General features: G+C 32.1%; 2 protein-coding genes across 2 annotated transcripts; both read left to right on the top strand.

Moving 5' to 3' along the window:
* The first annotated feature begins 6,925 nt into the window (after window positions 1–6,925).
* On the top strand, window positions 6,926–15,700 carry LOC114176012 (importin-5). Its single transcript, XM_028060899.1, has 20 exons — window positions 6,926–8,301; window positions 8,455–8,658; window positions 8,979–9,083; window positions 9,170–9,235; window positions 9,322–9,486; window positions 9,732–9,806; window positions 9,891–10,045; window positions 10,366–10,501; window positions 10,596–10,665; window positions 10,788–10,915; window positions 11,197–11,253; window positions 12,402–12,587; window positions 12,714–12,806; window positions 13,527–13,612; window positions 13,708–13,774; window positions 13,874–13,940; window positions 14,019–14,155; window positions 14,301–14,392; window positions 14,475–14,541; window positions 15,037–15,700. Exons 1-20 carry the CDS (start codon window positions 7,078–7,080, stop codon window positions 15,199–15,201), a joined length of 3,345 nt encoding a protein of 1,114 aa, XP_027916700.1. The 5' UTR covers window positions 6,926–7,077; the 3' UTR covers window positions 15,202–15,700.
* A 6,018-nt stretch (window positions 15,701–21,718) lies between these two features.
* On the top strand, window positions 21,719–22,837 carry LOC114179849 (ethylene-responsive transcription factor ERN3). The gene has a single exon (XM_028066328.1). The coding sequence runs from the start codon at window positions 21,817–21,819 to the stop codon at window positions 22,531–22,533; it is 717 nt and encodes a 238-aa protein (XP_027922129.1). The 5' UTR covers window positions 21,719–21,816; the 3' UTR covers window positions 22,534–22,837.
* Window positions 22,838–23,244: the final 407 nt, after the last annotated feature.

Raw genomic sequence — 23,244 nt, 5'->3', positions numbered from 1 at the left:
AAATAAATGAATACATATAATCAGACTCCTCCTCTACTGCATGTTTCTCCAACCCTGTGTAACATTTTAGTGAATACAATGTAATTTAAGATTTAAATTTGGTTTTTAATTGGTGTATAATGTGTTGATTTTAATTTTAGTGCTTAAAAAATCATCTTATAATATTTAAAATCTTTATTTTTAGTTTGACTTAATTAAGTTATAAGTTCTTCATAAATTTGAATATTTTTAATTGAGTTTTTATGGAGATCATAAATTTGAATATTTTTAGTTTTTTAATTGAGTTTCTGTTTCATTAATTGGACAGGGTATTTGTTATTTGATTTTTCAGTAATTAGGTGACGAGATTGATAATTTTTCTAGTGATCTTACTCAATTATTTTAACATTTCCAAACATGAAAAATTATGGTCAATATAAAATGATATTGTGTTAAAAAAAAGTGACTTTTATTGCATTGATTGAAATAATGTTGAATAATAAAATTGTTATGTTTTTTACTTTCATGTCATCATTAACTACATTAATCAAGGAGTGTTAGTCTCAGTATAATTAATATAAGTGAGAACGATTCTCTTTTAACAAGTTACAAACTTCAAAACACAATGTTTTTTTAATGTTTGATATAACATGTCATCATTTGAATACTACAATGTAAGTGTAAGGATTGACTATCCTAAAATCATGAACTATTCTTATGGGTTTTAGCTTGAAAGACAACAAATCTTATATTCTTATTATTGAAATTGAAAAATATATATTTAAATTTACTTTAATAATAATATAAAATAATTTAAATTTTTTATTTAATCATAAATAATTTGTTAAACGACTTTGAAGGTAATTATTGTAAAAAATAATAGATATAAACTGCATAACATTTTGTGACTAGGTGATAGTGTAAAATTTTTTTATACTAACATTTTATAATGTCTTTCTCATTTATCCATCACAGCGATTTCTTTAATAAATGTATCGAAAAGATATGCCAACGCTTTTAATTGTTAGAACCATGTGTTTTAGATTTTAATATTGAGTTAAATATGTTTTTAATCCTTCAATTTTTAATGAAAATTTGAATTAGTTCATTTTGGAAGTCTTGAACCAACTTAATCACTTATATTTATAAATGAGTGAATTTAGTCTTTTAAAATAATATTTTTTAAGTTTATTTGACGTTTCAAATGTGTTTCTCAATTAACATTGAAGTGAACATGTGTCAAATAGTGTAAACTAAAATACTACAATAAAATGTGTTTGAAACATCATATAAACTTAATAAAATATAGTTAAAAGAACTAAATCCACACATTTATACATAATTGATAGACTAAATTGATTCAAAATTTACAAGAGAGACTGATTTTAAATTTGATTAAAATTTTGAGAACAAAATCATATTTAACCCTTTAATATTTCAACATTGTCGGTATCACACGCAAAAAAACACTTAAAAATTGAACCATCAATAAAAAAAAAGTAAGTTATATATGAGTTTTAAAATGATTTTTACAACATTACCATCTATAATTAAATAATGATGCAAAAAAAAAATATTCTTCGCGTTCTCACTGCGTTCAAATTATACTCTTTACTCGTTCTAAATTATTATTTTCTAAGAAAATGGTTTTATTTTATTAGACAATTTTTTTTTTTTTAATTTAAAGTCTTGGGTCTAACCTTGTTGTGATGGGTTGCAGGCCTGTATGCAGCTTGACCTGTTAACAGATAAAAAAATAGTACTTTTTTGCAAAAACGTGACTGGAACTTTAATAGAAAATAAAAAATGGAAAAAAATATCATGCACTCTAATCTCTCAGAAAGAAAAAAGGTAATGTAATATTCAAAAGAAATAAAAGCCTAATAATGTATTCTGAAATTATGCCTAAATAAAGGGAAAAAAACTAGTGACCCAAAACCTCAATTATTACACAAAGCAATAATTGTGATTCACCATCTCTTCCAACAAATTATGCCTATCAAAAGGTTGCAACTTGCAAGACGAGACTATAACTATTTTGCTTCTCTACATTTTCATATTGTTTTTATCTTATATTTTATTGTAATTTCTCTTAAAACATTAAGATGATAATCATTCAAGTTGATCAAGGATAAAATTTACCTGAAATATTAATTTTAACCAAATGAGTTTAACTCAAGTAATCATATAATTGAAGTTTAAAATAATAAAAAAAATCATTTTAAATTCTTAAGTATAAATTATACCATAATTATTATTGTGATTAAGGATGACAAGTAAAATTATCTCAATGGATATTGTATGAATTTGTTCTCATTTTGAGGGAGAATCTCTCCATTGAATGGGTATAAATAATACTCGACTTTTTCAATTGGAGATGGAGGATACGGATGTATATATCCACCTCGTACTTGTCCACATACCTGCCATAATATTCATCCTTGTCATATTCATGTCCCTATATAAATTATTAAGACTCGTATTATATATATATATATATATATATATATATATATATATATAACATAAGTCATCAATCATCAGACCTTAATACGGCAGAAACAACGCGGTCCACTATAAGATGTTTGCAGGAACCCTGACGGGCTCGCCTCTGAATGGTTCAGTGTCATTCTGAATGATGCAGTCGTTTCATTCCATGTGTTCTCCAAGATGTTTCTCAAACGATTTGCTGCAAACCGTGCAAAATCTTTCGAGATGGCGAATATGTTTAACGTCAAGCAGTAGATGGACTTGTCACTCAAGGGTTTCTTAAATCGGTTTTGCAACCTCAGTATGAGGCCAATAGAACCAAATGAGGGAACGCTAGTGAGGGCCTTTGTGAAGGGAGTACGATGAAATTCCTTTACCGTGTCGCTTTTGAAAGTACCAGCTCATACGCTAGCCGAAATGCGAAATCAAACATCTTTCCATATAGACACTAAGGAGGCAATGCAGCAAAATATGGTAGAGGAGAACACAGGTTGAGTTTCTCGACAGGATATGGAAGGCAGTCGGAGGTGGTGAAAGGGAAGGTGGGAGGGTTGAGTTTAGGGTATGTGTTTTGACGCGAGAAGTTTGGGAAGTGACAATGGTGACTATGACTTTGGAGTTATGTAGAAAGACAAAGCGCTTAGCGAGCTCAATGGACTAGGATGAGATAATCCATACCTGAACTTGAAACAAGGGTCATGTGTGGGTTTTGATATCTTCATTAAGCGATTTTGAGTAGTATTGGAAAAAGAATTCCAAAATTTATGTTTGTTATCTCTTTAACATACTGTATGTTGAAGAGTTTAACAAATGTAAATTTGTGTCTTTCGCAATTACATTAGACTTGCAATAAACATAAAAAAAACTAAAGTAACAAATAATTTTTTTGTGTGTGTTAATATCAGTGTTAATTACCCTATTATTATTTTTATTTTAAAACCAATCATCCATATTCTATTTTAAATTAAATTTTAACTGGTTATAATTTATTTTATATTAAATATAAAAAATATAATTTTACATTTTAATTTAATAAAATATTTGTATTTGTCATATTTATCAATTCATTCATAAAATTTTACAATTTTTTTCTTCAAATCTTTTAAATTTCACTTTTATATCTCTCAAGAAGAACAATACTACTGTATCCCCTCAAAATTAATTGATTCACCTTCCCTAAATTATTTTTCAAAAGCATAACTTATAAAGCTTATAAATTACATTTAGATTTATAATAAATATTTAAATACTTTTTAATGGATATAGTCAATATTCTAAAGTTTTGTAAAAAAAATGAAATAAAGTTCGATTAAAGTTTGCTTATTTAAATTTGAACAATGCTAAAACTTCAACCTTGAATTAGAACAGTTTAAATTTTATTTAAATGATTAATATTTAATTTTAAATATAAAAGATAAATATAATAAATGAGAAGGCATAAAATGAGGTCACGTACATGAGAGTAAATATTAAGAAAGAAAAAAGCACAATTACATTAGCGATCCTAGGTTTTGCATAATTTAGTTGGCCTGTTACTTAGTGAATGAATGAATGAAACTTTAATATTTGTGTTTAGTGTAATCGTTCAGCTAACATAGAGCACGTGATGTAGAATCAAAGGTTTAGTTGACAATAAGGTAGAAGACCAGGTAATTTTAATTTTCCCCAAAACAATTATGTATAATAACCATCATCCTTTATTTCTCTATAACAACAACATAATCTCTGAATCTTATACTCTGATGTATTTTTTTTACCTCTCCCATACCAAACTTAACATTTTAGATGACAACAATTTTTTAAGTAATATTAGGTTTACAGAAGAGTTTCACTGAAAAGAACAAATATTAATGAGATCCGAGTCCAACCATATAAGAAATTGACATTATTTTTAACAAAATATTTTATAAGACAATGAATTTATGAGTCTTTATTCTTATACAGTGATCTACTTTTTCATTTATAATCAATGTGAGATTTAGATTTACACTTAAATTCTTAACAATTAATTATCTTATTTTAATAATATAAAATTGTTCAATTTTATTTTTTGACATTTTGTGTCATCTCAAACTTATTAATCTACATCGGTATATAAAATCACAATCTCAATTAAATTCTTTTACAATTGACATCTTCTAACTAAACTAAATTAAATTCATACAATGTATTCATCAATCAAATGTGACGAATTCAAATAAGTCACTTGACCAATATTTTTAGGATTCATACATGTACATATCAGTAATACAATTTAAAAGATGTACATTGTATATTTTTTACTAGAATAAAACATAAGAGCTCTTGTAAATACAATCATGTATGTTAAATATAGTAAACTGGTTTAACACATTTAATCAAAATCATAAATTTTGTTTTATATGGATCTAACTCGGTCAAATGCCTTCTTTGATGATTCTTGAACCTAACTTTAGTTTTTTGAATTTAAGTCATCTATTTTTGTACTCTTGTTGGCAAAATAAATTTACTAAAAGTAAAAATAGATTATTTTCAAAATTTGCAGCATACAACAAAACATATGTTAAGAATATGATAGACAAGGATATTACACTTTTTTTTCAATAAATTATCTTAAATTAGATATAAAAATGGTAAGAGGATGATGGGAAAAGAAAAACAAAAATGTAAGAGTTAGTCAAATATTTTTTTCTCTATGAGAACCAATGACATCTGTGAAGAAAAAAAAGACTTGCTTGATATATACACATGTAAATGAGTCTTAAGTCTTTACAATTATTATTTTTTTAAAATTAAGTATCCACCTAGAAAAATTTATGTTTCTGAGTACTGAATAATTTTTTTGTTTTACCTCAGTTCCTTGTTATTTATAATTTTGTTAAGATTATGCACCACAAATGACCCTTTAGTAGAAAGAGAAAAGGCTAGTTTATAAATATATATATATATATATATATATATATATATATATATATATATATAATAATTTTATCATAAATTTGTCATGTCAATAGTACGACTATTTTTTTTTATCTCTTCTTCTCCCTGCACCCTGGTAAAATCCACAAAACTCAAATTTTCCTGATTAAAATTATAATAAAAGATAAAAATTACCTTTATATCTTATTTTTTTCAAATTGTACATAAAGATATTATGAATCTGGAAACAGGTTTCAACATATTTTAATCTACTCAATATTTCATTAGTTTTTCCTAATTTAGTGCATTTCAAATTCTACAAATCATGTCCATAAATCTTAAAATTGTAATACTCATTTATATTATTTATATTTATATATTGGTAAACACCATTTGAAAACCCAAAATGATTGCATGATATATAAGGATATAAACCAATAGAGTTTGTAGGAAAATACAATATAACTTATTTAAAATATATATATATATATATATATATATATATATATATATATATATATATATATATATATATATATATATATATATATATATATATATATAACGTAGGTCATTAATCTTTTGGTATAACAATGATAAGTTGAATTTCTTTGTCCAAAGAACAAGTCAAAATCTCCTTAACTCAAGTCTCCTGAAGAAAAAGAAAGGAAACTGAAACTAGTTGAATTCATTTAAAAAAATTGATAATTTTAAGACTAAAAACCTCAAATAACAAAGGGAACCACTTAGTATACTTAAGTACAATATACATGTTTAACTATGATTAACCACCAACTAACAACACAAATATTCCATTTAAAAATTATTTTACGGTTTAATTGTAGTTTACTTACAATATATTAATATTTATTAAAAAATACAATCGGAAGGACATGCATCACTGACTATGCGTTTCTATTTTTTATGATAGTAAAAATTAAAATTTAATTAGAAATGTTATAAGTATACTATTTAAAAAAGTAATTGATATACATAAAATATATTGATATATTGACATAATTTTTTATTTATTATATTTTATAATATTATCATTATATGTAGAAATATTTGTAATTTTTCATAAAAAATAGAAGTAAAATTATAAATTAAAGTTGTTATAAAATATTTTAATTTTTATTGATTATTATAATTATGCAGTCAAAATAATTTCAATCTTTATAAGTAGTTTTTCAAAAGAATGGAAACTAAAAAATGATAAGAATAGAAGAGGTAAAAAATTGTCAACACCTAAAACCGTTTACAAAATCATTAAAATTAAAAAAAAAAAGTAACCCTTAAAACTATTACATTAACTAACTTAAAGGACCAATCATGGAGACATTTTAAACATAGATACATGTAATAAATTAAATTTAAGCAATGGTGGAAAAAAAAGAAGAGCAGAAAAGCACAGGCTAATGATGATTCATGACCTTGAAAACAAAACACAGCTAATAAAATTCATGTGGTTGCCCTAATTAGCCCCACTCCTGTGCACGGTAACCTAACCCTTTTCGCACTTATATTATCACCCATAAGCCAAGTAACAACACAAAACAGCAAACTCACCAGTATATATATAAACGACACACAAACTCACACACCCCGAGGGAGAAGAGAGTGGCGACGCGAGTCTCTCATCATCAATAAAAACCCTAACAGCGCGTGTTCGTCGCCGCTCATCATCTTCAATTTTTTCTCTTCGCCGCCATGGATCCCGGGGTGCAGCAATCGCAGGTGGCCGCCATCCTCGGTGCCGATCCAACGGCTTTCGAGACGCTGATCTCGCACCTGATGTCATCCTCCAACGAACAGCGTTCCCACGCAGAGGCACTCTTCAACCTCTGCAAACAAACCGATCCCGATAACCTCTCCTTGAAGCTCGCGCACCTCCTCCACTCATCGCCGCACCACGAGGGGCGTGCCATGTCCGCAATCCTCCTCCGGAAGCAGCTCACTCGCGACGACTCCTACCTCTGGCCGCGCCTCTCTCCACAGACGCAGTCCTCCCTTAAATCGCTCCTCCTCTCCTCGATTCAAACTGAGAACTCCAAATCAATCTCCAAGAAACTTTGCGATACCATCTCCGAACTCGCCTCTGGAATTCTACCGGATAACGATTGGCCGGAGCTTCTCCCTTTCATGTTCCAGTGCGTGTCTTCCGATTCCCCTAAGCTTCAGGAATCTGCGTTCTTAATCTTCGCTCAGCTGTCGCAGTACATCGGGGATTCCCTCACTCCTCACATCAAGCACCTCCACGATATCTTCCTACAGTGCCTCACCAATCCCTCCGTTAATCCTGATGTCCGAATTGCTGCGCTTAACGCCGTTATCAATTTCATTCAGTGCCTCTCCGGTTCCGCTGATCGTGACCGGTTCCAGGACCTGCTGCCTGCGATGATGCGCACTTTGACAGAGGCACTTAATTCTGGCCAGGAGGCCACCGCTCAAGAGGCGCTCGAGCTTCTCATCGAGCTCGCCGGCACTGAGCCAAGGTTTTTGCGGCGGCAGCTTGTGGATGTCGTTGGCGCCATGTTGCAGATTGCCGAGGCTGAGTCCTTAGAGGAGGGAACTCGGCATTTGGCGATTGAGTTTGTGATTACACTCGCAGAGGCAAGGGAGCGTGCCCCTGGGATGATGAGGAAGTTGCCGCAGTTTATTAGTAGGTTGTTTGCAATACTCATGAAGATGCTTCTTGATATCGAGGATGATCCTGCGTGGCACAGTGCCGAGACAGAGGATGAGGATGCTGGTGAAACCAGTAATTACAGTGTAGGGCAAGAGTGCTTGGATAGGCTCTCTATATCTTTGGGTGGAAACACCATTGTTCCGGTTGCATCTGAACAGTTGCCTGCTTACTTGGCTGCTCCGGAATGGCAAAAACGCCATGCTGCACTTATAGCACTTGCTCAGATAGCTGAAGGCTGCTCGAAGGTATTGATTGGAGATGTCTGCTCTGTTGCAATAATTACGTTTGTGTTAGTTGTAGTTGATTATGATGAACAATTTATTATTGTGCAAGTATATTTGTGTTCGGGTGAGTGTGTGTCACTTGTGATTTTAATTTTCTCCTTTTATTTGATACAGGTGATGATAAAAAATTTGGAGCAAGTGGTGGCCATGGTGTTAAACTCCTTTCCTGACCAACACCCCCGTGTAAGGTGGGCAGCCATTAATGCAATTGGACAACTATCTACTGATTTGGGTCCGGATTTGCAAGTTAAATATCATCAAGGAGTGTTGCCAGCGTTAGCTGGTGCAATGGATGATTTTCAGAATCCTCGTGTACAGGTCAGCTGGCCTTTTATCTACTTTATTTTCTTTATTATTGCTTAATTTTTGCTCAATGTGTTAGAAATGAAAATTTTCTGATTCTTTCAGTGGATATTATTCAGCATTGATTGTTTACAATATATATTGTAAACAATAATTGCAATTTTTTTACTTTATGCGAGTTAAGTTTATACAGATATGATTCATTTTGATATACTGCAATTGTATGCAATGTGTATGATTTGTTTCTCTTATCCTTTAGTCATTGAGTGATTTGTAAGTGAAGTTAATTAAATAGGCTTTCTAGTGTAATTATTCTCAAAATATTGTTTACACAGGCACATGCTGCTTCTGCAGTTCTCAACTTCAGTGAGAACTGCACACCTGATATCTTAACGCCATACTTAGATGGAATAGTCAGCAAACTGCTTGTACTTCTTCAGGTATGTTAATGTTATTATTGCCATTTTACCGAATTATCATATGATTGAATTTTCCCTTAATTTTGGATGTTCTATACATGTTTCAGAATGGTAAGCAGATGGTGCAGGAAGGTGCCTTAACTGCTTTGGCATCAGTTGCTGATTCTTCTCAGGTACTTTGGGAACTTATTTATTCAATTGACATTTATAATTATTTCTCTTCTTTGGATTACTCATTTAATACAATGGTCTTTCTTAGGAGCACTTCCAAAAATATTACGATGCTGTAATGCCTTATCTGAAGGCTATATTGATTAATGCAACCGACAAATCTAACCGGATGCTTCGTGCTAAGTCCATGGAGTGTATCAGTTTGGTTGGAATGGCTGTTGGGAAGGAGAAGTTTAGGGCAGATGCTAAGCAGGTAGGTGTTTCTTGCTACTTTATTTTTATGCTCAGTCAAACTTATTTAAAATTTTGATTTACAAGGATGTATGGTTGGTTTTGTATATTCATATTTTATACTGCTTATCATTATTTGGAAAATAGTTGGTCTAGAATTGGGGGGGGGGGGATAGGAAGTTAGGTGCCTCGGAAACTTCTTTAAACACTGCCTTCTCTATATGTTCAGCTAGATCTCATGATTTTAATATTCTATATGTGCCAAAGGTTATGGAAGTTCTCATGTCCCTTCAAGTATCTCAACTGGAGACCGATGATCCAACAACAAGTTACATGCTACAGGTATGTTTTTTGTATTATTTATATAGCATATGCATGAAGTGCCTATTGGACTATGTTTGGTCTAATTACTTTAATTTGTTACAGGCATGGGCGAGACTCTGCAAATGTCTAGGACAAGATTTTCTTCCTTACATGGAGTTTGTTATGCCTCCATTACTTAAATCTGCTTCACTTAAGCCCGATGTAACCATTACATCAGCTGATTCAGACAATGATATCGAGGATTCCGACGATGAAAGGTCTCAATTTTAGTCCTTCTTTTCATAAAATTTTAAAATTATGAGTTCATGTACGCGTCTACTGCACTTCTTGTCATTTTGGTTATGTTCACCTATAGTTTAAGCCTTAAACGTGAAGGCACATTTATTGTTTTACTCTTGTCTTTTTTATTATGATGACCGTCACCACCATGATCACAGAAAACTAATGTCTACAAAATCCTAATGCACATTCTCATTTTCTAATAACAATTTATTGTACTGGAGAATCAGAACTGCGCATCAATACATTTTTTGTATAGGCTGAATGATTCAAACCAACTTTTGTTTATCCACTGTAGTATGGAAACTATTACTCTTGGGGACAAGAGAATTGGGATCAAGACTAGTGTTTTAGAGGAGAAAGCTACAGCGTGTAACATGCTTTGTTGCTATGCTGATGAGCTCAAGGAAGGATTCTTTCCATGGATTGATCAGGTTAGAATGTTACTTTGAATCCCTTTAGGCATTGAGATTTCTTACTGTGTCTGTTTACATATTTTCCCATGTTAACAATTTTAATGATATGTAGGTCGCTGGAATTTTAGTTCCACTCCTTAAATTTTATTTCCATGAGGAGGTCAGAAAGGCAGCTGTTTCAGGTATAAAAAATTATTGTTCCTGTGCATGTTTTTTTCACTTTTAATTTTTCCTTACACAGTAAAAGGGAATTATAATCATTAGCATAACTGTTTAATTGTTATAATTTCCATCAACACTACAGCAATGCCGGAGCTATTGCGATCTGCAAAGTTAGCTATAGAGAAGGGGCAATCTCTAGGTCGAGATTTATCCTATTTGAAATTTTTGTCTGATAGTGTAATCCCTTCTCTGGTGGAAGCTTTACACAAGGTAAATTGTTATCCAAGTTCTATTTATTCTTGTTATGTTATTTTGGAATTTATGTGTGCTTTTTAGAAGTGAATATTTTTTGTTTTGATTTAAAATTGTCTTCAAAAGCTGTTCATTGTTTTAAATATTCAAGTAAACGTTTGTGAGTAGTCTAAGAGACCCAGTTGTGGCTTGAGTTTGAGGATCAAGGTTTGTGTAGATTATATTTGTGGTGAGCGTTGCCTGACTTATCTATCCCTTGCGTTTCCTTGCTAAGCTTTTACCATCTCTTTGTTTTGCAGGAACCTGACACAGAGATTTGTGCAAGCATGTTGGATTCATTAAATGAATGCTTACAGGTTTGGATCATGCGATGACATGGTTATATATATATATAGTTCCCTTGCCTCTTTTTGAATGAAATTCTATGTATTGTACAAAGCCATGACTATTGAATATACCTTAGGATAGTTGTGTTATCTTATAATTAAAATTTGATGTTTATCATTATTATTATTATTATTTAAAAATAGAAGTCGATGAAGAGCCTCAATGGAACTGCTATAATTTATTATTCTAATCAATGCAATCCCTTCTAGGTTTTGTTGTCAATTGGCAAATAAAAACTAAATTTTTTAGTTTGGTTAAGTCCTTTTTGATGTTTGGTTTGTAAGGGGATTTAGATTGGTGCTTAGTTGACTTGGTTGCAATATTTTTATTTTTCACTTCCCAACTGCCTGCCTCATAAATGTCTCATGATAGGTGCACTTCACACTTTACTCCATATAGATGTAGATTCGTGATATTTGTTTTATAAAGTGGAATATGCCATGTGCAATTAGGCTTCTCTGTGAATTTTGCTTGTGTTTATTTTTTCTCAGCCTCTTCTAGTATCCCATTATAACTATTTGACTAGGTTTTTTTATCAGGTAATTTAATTCCTATTATGTTGATTGAATCTGTTGGAGATTCCAAATTGACTATAGATAAAGCCAAATTATAATACGAGTAGGGTGCAAACTTCACTTCTTTTTTGTGAGATTGAGTTAGGTTTAAAGTTCATTTTCTAATGGAATCTTTTTCAACCACTGCATTTTCGGCTTTTCTTCAATCTCACCATGAGGCCCTATTAAGGAGAGCTGATCTAGGTTAGCATTCTGACTAGGTAGAGTGAGACTCATATTTTGTTGGTGAAACTATTAAGCAATATTGAGCTCGGTGGTTTTTCTATAAATATGATTCCCAGTATTAGAATATTTTGGTGTCATTAAATTGAAGTAAACCATGCCTTGTGAGAGAAGGCTAAATTGTTGTTTATTTGCTTCCATTTCATGTGCATTGCATGCTTTTGTTAAGTGTGCATGAGTATTACGAGTTATTGTGTCAGATGCTTGGGTAATGATTGATCCATTTCTTGTGTCTTTTTTGTTTATTTTTCCCTTCCTTGCCTATAGTGCATTATAAGTCTGCTTTGGGTGTGTTCCAATGTTTCTGTTTCCTCTTTTAGATCTCTGGGATGCTTTTGGACGAAAGCCAGGTCAAATCTGTTGTTGACGAGATTAAGCAGGTGATCACAGCTAGTTCAAGCAGAAAACGGGAGAGAGCTGAGAGGACCCAAGCTGAAGATTTTGATGCCGAAGAGGGGGAACTTATTAAAGAGGAAAATGAACAAGAGGAAGAAGTTTTTGACCAAGTTGGTTTTTTAATCTAATCTAAAATAATTAAAAATATCATAAGTAGTACTAGATTGCTATCTTTGTGTTTTTAAGCTTTTACAGATCAGTTTGTGGTCTTCTAATTTATGTATACATCGTTGCAGGTGGGTGAGATATTGGGAACTTTGATCAAAACCTTCAAAGCCTCCTTCTTACCTTTCTTTGACGAACTGTCATCATATTTGACACCTATGTGGGTATGTTCTTTGAGGAAGCTAGTAATTCTATTATATAGATTTTCTATTTCCATTCATTCATTCAGCTGGCCTTCTGGCCTTATCTTCTGTATTTTATTTTGGTGTAAATTATGGAATTGATTTCGAAGATGTACATGCTGCTAATTTTTTAACTTAGCCATTTTAACAGCTTGGCATTTTGTTTGTCAATATGATACTGTACTTGATTATCTTGTAAAGAAATCTTTAGTTTATAAAGAAAACAGCGAGGTGATTACCCTAGTTTTGTTTGCAATTGAATCACCAATTTTTCTGAGATTGTGAATTGAGTGGTGATTGGGTGCAACTCCAGGTATAGATCTAGAGATAAACTTGCGGAGCACACACCTGCACATGTTCTTGTGTTTAACCTAATTCAATCCTATACGTTTATAATCTCTGAGCTCTCTTTTGTCTTTGTTTTCTTTATGTACACTTACCCTCTTAAAGTTCATGTTTATTTTCGTTCTCCAGTGCAGCTAGCTTGCATGAACAATACTCTTTTTTTTTCTTTCATGAAATGAGTCTACCATGATTAAGCTCTAAGGTTTAGTCACATTCTGTTATTTGAATGGTCTATTCTATCATCTCAAGTAGATTTCTTACAGGCTTTGTGTCTTCTGATTAATTTCAAGCCTCATTTTCAAGAATAAAACATGGATGTCATGGTTTTTTATTTTTTGTTTAATATGTTGGAAACAGGGAAGGGACAAGACTCCTGAAGAGAGAAGGATTGCAATTTGTATTTTTGATGATGTTGCAGAGCAGTGTCGTGAAGCTGCTATCAAGTAAAATCCCTTTGTTGTGCTATGTTTCCTTTTTAGCTTGCACTGATAATTATGAAGACATGTGTTATTAACCTTTTTATATGCCAATTGAGCAGGTATTATGATACATATCTCCCTTTCCTGTTGGAAGCTTGTAATGATGAAACTCCTGATGTCAGACAGGTCAGGATTAGGCTCTCTCTGTTGCTTAGCATTTTAAAACCATTTTTATTGTTCAAGTTGTTTGATTGTTGGTATTGGTATTTTCTGGCATTTTTGCAGGCTGCCGTCTATGGCCTTGGTGTTTGTGCAGAGTTTGGTGGATCTGTGTTCAAACCACTGGTTGGAGGTACTGCTTGATACATTAATAAACTTGTAAAATGCTATATTTCATTTCATTGAGTAACGAGTAAGTGTTTTACTGCAGAGGCTCTTTCGAGGTTAAATGCTGTGATCCAGCATCCCAATGCTCTTCATGCAGATAATGTAATGGCATATGACAATGCTGTTTCTGCTCTGGGAAAAATTTGCCAATTTCATCGGGACAGTATTGATTCTGCCCAGGTCATTAATTGTTCTTGTGGTTTATAGCCCGCTTTTAGGGGTTTGGTTCTTGATATCATTATTACAACCAATTCTGATCCTGATTTTATTTTATTTTATTTTGTTGAAATTATAGTTCTGCTAATCTCTTCTGTTATGTTTGCAGGTAGTCCCCGCATGGCTAAACTGTTTGCCAATAAAAGGTGATTTGATTGAGGCCAAAGTTGTTCACGATCAACTTTGTTTAATGGCTGAGAGGTTGGGACATAACTCCTCTTTTCAATATTCTGATTTGCCCATGCTTATTTTTCTGTGTTCTAATTATCGCTTTTATTTGCAGGTCGGACAGGGAGCTGCTGGGCCCAAACAATCAATACCTTCCAAAAATAGTTGCAGTGTTCGCTGAGGTTAATTTTTTCTTGCCACTCCAATTTGCATCTGCTTTTCCTGAACTTTTGAGGGTTTTTATCTTTTTGTTTTTTGTTTTTATTGATAGGAATAGCATACAATCAGAAACAGGATTAGACCTTTTGTTTTTTATGACAGGACTTGTTATATAAATCAAGTCATAAGGAGAATGTGATTACTTCTCTAGCTTGTCAACTAAGAACGTGCCATATTTTACTAGACAAATTATTTTCGTTGATGTCATGCAATCATTTCAGTAGTGTGCTTTCATTTAACGAGCCATTACCCTTTTCATATTCAATGCTATGTATGCATAGTTGACATTTTCGCCTCATGCATTAATCCCACGAATACTGTAGAGTTTATGAAATTATCACTCTTCCGTTGCAGTAATCAAGAGACACATGCAGCGACTGTTTTTTTTGATAATGTGTATGCTTTATATTATATTTATTTGATATTGCTTCTGTATTTAATGGAAACCTTTGCGACAGGTTTTGTGTGCTGGTAAAGACCTTGCGACAGAACAAACAGCTGGCCGTATGGTTAATTTACTGAGACAGCTCCAGCAAACTTTACCACCCTCTACTTTTGCTTCTACATGGTCATCTTTGCAGCCACAGCAACAGATTGCATTGCAATCCATCCTTTCTTCATAGTTTTCACTGCGTTTACAGTCCATCATTTATTCATAGCATCCTGGCTTGGCATTTGGTGTATTGCTCTTCTTGGGAACAAGCTTTTTCCAGTTTGGTGGTCTCTATTTGTTACTCATTCTTTTTGCCATAAGATGGTTTCCATCATTCATTCATGCATGGTGTTGTTTTATAGCAACATGGCTTCAGTTTTGAGAATGCAGAGTCAATTGTGATTGGAAAGGGAACTTCCTGTAGAATGTGTATATTATGAGTGTTAATAGTCCGATTGAGTCCAAAAGAGCATGTTAGGCAATTGTGGTGTGGGAGCTTCTCGTTCTATTCCTCTTACTGTTTTTTTCTTACCATGTCGCGTGAGAATATAGGGTTGTCTTTGGGGCAATTCTTGCAGTTTTGGCCTATATTATTGTATTGGTTTTATTTCAACATCAGACAGTATTAAGTGTACCATATGAAATTATAATGCTATTTATTCATTAAGGTTGCAAAATTGTTTTTCAAATCCATCGTTTGTTGAAGCGGAGGCTGAAGAACTTATTATTGCATGGTAGCCGCTTTTATGAAATTATTGTGTTTAGTGGGAAAGTGTGGACAGGTCCTTTTCACTCGAAAAGCATGCTTTTCAAATTTGTACTGACCGCGTTTTATATGTTTGTCTGCTTATTAAATTTGAACCGATCGAATGAGTGAACATTAACCCTTAAAATTAGATTTTATTTACTTGTGAAACTGTGATAAAAAGATCGATGCTAAACTCGGCGCGAAATGGTACTGTAGTTATTTTTGACGTAGTTTATATATTTAAAGAAAAATATAAATAGGTGGAAGTTATGGTATTAATGTTCATTAATTTATCTAAGAAACATATATGTTTGCTTATATTAATTTAAAAATTTTTCTAATATACATTTTTTAAACTTTTTACTATATTAATGTTATTTTCTTTTTTATTTTTTTAATTTAAATTTATATTGTTAATAGATATAATTATATTTCATTTAAATTTAATTTGGATGATGCTTTTGTTTTGAACTTTTATACATATTTTGGATTTTAAGAATTTAAGAATTTATAAAATATTGTTTTTTAATTTTTAAGTTAAAAAGCTATATTATATATTTTTAATATTCTTATAAATTATATTATTATTTTATTAATACTAATTTGATTATTGAGTTATTAAATTTTATTCTAATGTCTTTATAGGTACAAATAAAAAAAAAGCAGTAAAAGCATCAAACCCGTGATGATGCCACTGATATATGCAATCATTGAGGGGAAAAGTGCATGCCTCGATATTCGTAAGACATAAGAATCTCTATTGCAGGTGGCCATTTCAAAAATGTGAGTTGAATCGCTCGCAAGTTTTAGGTTGGTGAATTATAGAAAACATCATTCCTACAATTTCTGAAGTACCAATAAGATTCTTTAAGGCCTAAGATACATCTTTTGATTGGGATTGTTATATGTATATGAAACAGTATAAAATTGATAATATGTTCTAGACTTTTAAAAAGTTACCTTTTTACTCATTTATGAAAAAAAAAAATAGTGTAGGTACGGCTGTGTATATTATAATTTCATACTTCCCTTAATAGAATGAACTTTTACCAGAAGTTGATTTTGTTGGCAACGATGTCTTATTGAAAATGATGTTTTACTTTCTTAGTTCATAACTTAAATACGAAAATAAAAAATAATTGAAGTAATAATAAGTAAATAAAGAAAATCTTCTCTGCCATGCATATTCTGTTTCCTGTTCCATCCTCCGCACAAACTAAGAACAATCATCTTACATAGTCTCGCTGTTACTTCACACCATCAACACCAAAGATTCATCACATAAAGCAGCAACAGCAGCACAGACCTGAGCGTGCATCCAAAATCATTTTTTCAAATTAAAGTGAAGGGTGTTTTGGTATTTTCCAATGCTGAACAGTTCAAATTTGATACTCAATTCGCATAATGTTTCATGGTTATCTCTCGCATACTGTCGTCCGAAAATCGTTTCAAAACCATTGATTCAAACATCTCAGTCACTCGTACCTTCATACACATGCGTGAACAGTGCGATCTAAGGTAACAAACACAGACTTTGTCCTATAAGAGAGATCTTACGTAATTATCTACGCATTTCATCTCTTGGTAATTATTTACAATTTTAATGTGTAAATAATTATTTACATGTGTAGATTGAAAGTGTGTATTCCACGTGTGAATGCATCATATTATAGGCATATATGAATCGTCAAATTACTTAATTGATAATATCATTGCAAAATTATGATTTAGTAATATCGTTGATTGATAGATTATATTTTATTTAGTTTATTTTTTATATATATGTATATCAATTGTCAAAATTAACGAAATTTATGACTTTCACAATAGTATTTATTATGAAAACAATGTATGTATATATCGGAGGATATTAAGAGAATATTATATTTATTTAATATTATTCTCAAGTTCGAACAGAGGGAAAGTATATTTTGGGTTTTTTTATAATTAGGGGTCCATTATATTTCAAATTTGTAAAAAAGGGTTTCTTCATTTTTTTTTTCGAAACAGGGTCAAGTTATCTTGGAGGAGGACGACATTAAAGGTGAAGTCGTCCTTCCCCAATCCGGTTTCATTTTTTTTGTTTTTTTTGAAAAAGAAAGGAAGCAAGGTCATATAATCCGAAGACTCCAAGGTTGAAGTGTTTTGTGACCTATCGAAGGCCAAGTACGAGACCGGTCCCGAACTTGTTGAAGGGTTTTACGTGGCGATTTTGGTCGATGCAGAGATAGGGCTCGTTCTGGGAGAAGAAGATGTGGTGAAGAAGTTCAAAACGAGAACCCTTTTGGCCAAGGTTTCGCTTCTGTCCCAGTGTGAACAGTGCTCCGGCAACGCCGTTTACGCCACCAAGGCTCAGTTCTGTGACACCGGAACTTGGCACGACATTTTGATCCAGTGCAGTGGGGAGAATGAGGGGTTAAAAGGCTTTTTTGTATTTTTGAAAAGTGCTACATGAAAAAAAAAAAAAAAAACTAAAAGTGAAATTTGCCTCCATCTTGACGACTTCAATTGCAGAAATCGGCCTCCACCATAATGACTTCAATCTTATATGTGTAGAAACTGGTCTCCATCCTGACGACGTCGCTTTTTCAAAAAGTAAAAACGAAACCGGCTCGGGAGAGGATGACTTCACCTTTAATGTCATCCTCCCCCATGACGACTTAACCCAATTTAAAAAATAAAAAATTCAACAGACCCTATTCTACAAATTAATGGTCAAAACTACCCAGAAATAAAAAAAACCTATATTTTCTTTTAGCTTTTGTTTGTTTTTAGGGATAAATTTGAGGAAGTGAAAAATGATGAATTTGAAGGAAAAAATATGAGAATGTTTTACATGAGAATGAGTGATTAGTTAAAATAGTAATTGAATAAGTGATCAATTAAAATAATAATTGAGTGAGTGGTTTACAATGTTCACTACAAACCGGTGCACAACCAGCTTGCATGGGTGCCAAGGGTGCAATGTGTGGTGCATGTTAATATCCAATTGTTAGGGACAAGAATTTCGTCTTATATTGAAAGATCTAGTCCGAAGTTCACAATGTCTTGTATTCTCCTATTAGTCTTACTAGCCTTTGTTGTGTGATACACCGAAAATTCTTATCAACAGTATGCACTCAAACAGTGCCAAAATCAATGTTTAACAAAAGAGAATTGATTCTTGTGGCAAGCATAATCGATTTTCTACAATCTATAAGCTCTAGATTCAATTCTCAACGTACAAAATCAAGACAAGCTAGGTTTTGACGGTTATATATTTGTAAAGAAGATAATGTGATACCTTTAAGGAATAAAGAATTTCATGCTCATATATAATCAAACTAATAGTTCGAAGGTCATATGATACTCTAATTTAAGCTTAGTTGGCTACGATGATACCAAGAAATATGCATCTGGTTATGTTTTTATGCTACCATGTGAAGTTGTATCTTACATCAGTTGAAAACATACCTTGAGTGCTACTTTCATTATAGAGGTTGATCTTGTACATTGTTTTGAGGCTATGTCACACATTGTATGATTAAAGAATGTTATACTTGGACTCAGAGTTGTGGAAAAAAGTTGCTATTGAAGTTGCATTGTAATAATTTTGTTGCGATATTTATGACTACTATAACAAGTATAAAAGTCAAAATAAACACATAGATATTAAATATTTAGTCATAAATGAACATGTTAAGGAAAAGAAGGTGCATTAGCATTAAAATGATAATTGTATCCTAAAGACATGCCACCAAAGAATTTTAAAAATTATACAACAAGAATGAGACTTGGTTTCATGATGTCACAGTAATTTTAATTACCTTTGTTTTCAAAACTCGTATTCAGATCAATGTTTTCTCATTTATTTATTTTGTTCACATATTTGTTTATTTTTGAAAAATTCATTAGATCCATTTAGAGCTGTCAAAATAGGACACCCGGTTTGGCTCAACCCAACCCACCATGGGTTGGCTCACTAGCCCACTTAATTAAAATAAAATATAATTTTTTTTCTTAAGTCATAAATTATAATTCAGATTAAATTTAAAAAAATTTCAATACAATCTAAGTACAATCCAAAATGATGTTAAACTCTAATACAAACCAAAATTTAAAAAAAAAATTACTATCTAAGATCAAAGCATTTTTGTCACTTATCCAACTATAATATTAGAGTCTTGAATGGATAAATCCACAACATTTTCATCTCTTGAAGCATCTTCTTTTTCTCCATCTATTTGGAGTTGAAGCTAGATTTTCATTTGCCAACCCATTAATGTATTTGGTTAAAAAAAAACCATACGGGTTGGTGGGCCAACCCGGCTCACCATGGGTTCAATCCGGATGAGCTGGGTTCTTGATGGGTCAGGTCAAAAATTTGACCTGTAGATTTGTAAAAGAATTTTAACCCAACCCAACCCAACCCAAACCCGTGGTGAGCCGAATTGACCTACGAATTCTGAGTCACTTTAACAACTCTAGATCCATTAAAGTTAAAGAGACCATTGTAATTCATGTGAGATAATACTTCTTATTAGAGGATCTATCAATGTTATTAATATAATTGGTTTTATTTTTATTAATAATTACATAAATGGATAAAGTAGGATAATCTTAGCACATCTTGTTGAATTAAAATATTTATTTTATTTTTGGCAATGTGTGCTAAAGGTTATATACATTTCAAAAAAATTCTTGGCATGATTGTGATGACTGTGGCCATTTTTTAATATTGATTAAATCCATTATCAAATATTATAAAATGTAAGTCTAAAACATGAAAAGATAACTAAAACAATGAAATAAAAAGAAAACAAAATTGTAAAAAAATTTAAAGAAAAAATATAAAATATGGCAAAAAAAAATGACTTCTAGATTTCATACTAAAATGCTCTCGAAAAAGAGAACATGATTTTGTTTTTCCTCAAATAGAAATTGTGGATCTTGGGAATGCTTTTTGCAAGTTACTAAGCAATGAAGATCTCTAAGAATTAAGGAAAATAACATAAACCAAACGGGAGCATTTCATGAAAAAAGTTCATTTTATGAGAGAATAAAGAAACAAATAAAATTAGAATTATGTTTTTATCTTATTTACAGTGTAATGAGAACATCATCCTGATTAAGCATTATTACAAGTTTCAACGCACATTTCCAGAGATAAGTGAACCAACAATGAGAGAATGAACATATGTCGCATTTATGTGATGGACAATTGGTTTGCAAAAGACAACATCATACACACAAAACCCCATTATTCAAAACTGAAACATGGTTTCATGGATTTTCCACTTCAAATGTTGATTAGTGGAACTGTTTTTATCACCAAATATACTGTGTTTGGACAAACGAAACACTTGGGTTAAGGTAAGAAGAATGCATTTTAACAAGTTAGGTGAGAAACGACATACATACACACACACATGCTAGGAGACAAAAACAAAAGTTAAGACATTGTGGTTGGCTCTGAAATAGGTCATATGTCACATTCTACGACCATGAAATGTAAGTGGTGTGATTACAAGGTGGAAAAAACGTACAACTATTATTTTTTTCGTTGTTGATTCCATAAAATAAAGCCACATGCCCCGTGCCTTGTACAGAAATGCATAGGAACAACATTAAAATTTACAACATTTTTATGTAAGTGGTCATCACGATCGAATTAGGCTTTGTCTCAATTCGGTTGACCAATCCAAGCCAGGGTGACGAGAAGTGATGACAACCACTACTACAACTATAAGCCAAATACAATCAACAAACAAAATACGAGCTTTCCACGACTCAAACCAACTCAACCTTTATAAATTTAAATTCTTTTATTGGATTTTTCAGTGTTATACCTTTAAAATATACTGATGAACGCTGATTTTAATGTTTTAAAATATATTAAAAAATTGTAACGTACCAATATAAATGCATTTTCAACGTTTAGTAGAGTATTACACCAAAGAATTAAGAATGTGGACTCAACCTTAACCTATGACATTTTTCAAGCTTCACATGTATGTACCTATATATATATATACTTGTTTATGTTATGTCTAACATGATTGCACTTGCATTGATGGTATGGAAGATCAAAAGCAAAGGGTGAAGGAAGAGATGTTGTGTGATAAAGTGAAGATGAAGAACAAGAGGAAGTTTGTTGGAGTCAGACAAAGAGCTTCAGGGAAATGGGCTGCAGAGATCAAAGACACGTCAAAGAAGATTAGGATGTGGCTCGGTACTTATCAAACTGCTGAGGAAGCTGCTCGAGCTTATGATGAAGCTGCATGTCTCCTTAGAGGTTCAAACACTCGCACAAATTTCTTTGCTCAACCCTCTACCACCATTGCTGCAAATTCTCCTATTTCCTTAAAACTCAGAAATCTCCTTCATCAGAACGCCATGTCAAATCAAAGTCAAGTTCAAAACCAGCCATCTAGTGTAACTCCAACAACTCCAAATATCAATAACATCATGGTCATGGAAGAAACCTCTGGTTTTAGTGGTGAAGGTAATAACAATAAGTCTTTGTTTGTGATTCAGAACCAGGTCTCTAATAACACGTATGGAATAGATATGAATATGATCAATTGTGTGATGGGTATCACACCAGATGCATCTCAACTTGATTTCTCTTGGCCTTTTCCCCATCAAAGAATTAACGAATTACCAAAAGATGGTTTCAGTGTAGAAAGGCAATTATCAGACTCGGTATATGCAACTAATGAGTGCCACCATTTGGAGGATACATATGAATATGATGTTAATTATCCTCACTCTCACTTTTTTTGCTTCACTTGATATCTATCTTTCAATATCTTCTCAACACATTTGATGAGGAAGAGAGTTCTGAAATGGCATGCTTTGTAGTTGCATATAATACTTAGTTTGTGTAATGTTACCTTGTATTTATATAATTTTCTCTGGAGGATGAATCAAGAACACAGAATTTTCAAGTTTCATCTCTGCTTCACCAAGCAGGTTTTACTCTGCTAAGAATGTAACAGTTCTTTTCAGCTACTCAAAATTGTTGACATCCACACAATCCATCTTAGATTCTTTAAGCCTTGTGAATTGGTTAAGATAAGCATGAACTTGCTAACGATCGAAGCCACATATTTTACATCTTTGAACTTGTATTGATAACAAACGATATTGAAGTTTTATAAATAAGTAAGGTTGGACATCAATTTGCATTGAATAGAGACCTTTTATCGAACAGAAGGAACTTGAATTTCATAGCTATTAAAATCATGCCACTTACACCTTTGGACACGAAGTTGATAAAAACTAAATGAAAGCCTCTTAAATTAATAAGGTTGGACTCTGGTTTGATGATGAACAAATAAAAAATGAAACTTGATCCTCATAAACTACTACGTTTGGACATCCACAAGCATGAACTTAGAAAGAGAACTTTATAGTTTCTTGAGACAATTATGATAAACACAATCATGCTTAAATGGATTGCACGTTAGTTATTACTTCATTGCTTAATAATGGTAAGAATTT

This window comes from Vigna unguiculata, chromosome 3 (genome assembly GCF_004118075.2).
Source record: "Vigna unguiculata cultivar IT97K-499-35 chromosome 3, ASM411807v1, whole genome shotgun sequence".
Lineage (NCBI taxonomy): Eukaryota > Viridiplantae > Streptophyta > Magnoliopsida > Fabales > Fabaceae > Vigna > Vigna unguiculata.
This window is presented reverse-complemented; position numbering and strand designations above follow the sequence as displayed.

Bases quoted from the DNA above. Each gene is read 5' to 3' on its own strand.
- LOC114176012 (XM_028060899.1), top strand. From the start codon at position 7,078: ATGGATCCCGGGGTGCAGCAATCGCAGGTGGCCGCCATCCTCGGTGCC. The intron at 10,502-10,595 runs GTTAGAATGTTA...AATGATATGTAG, and splicing joins TCTTTCCATGGATTGATCAG to GTCGCTGGAATTTTAGTTCC. The intron at 12,807-13,526 runs GTATGTTCTTTG...TGTTGGAAACAG, and splicing joins CATATTTGACACCTATGTGG to GGAAGGGACAAGACTCCTGA.
- LOC114179849 (XM_028066328.1), top strand. From the start codon at position 21,817: ATGGAAGATCAAAAGCAAAGGGTGAAGGAAGAGATGTTGTGTGATAAA.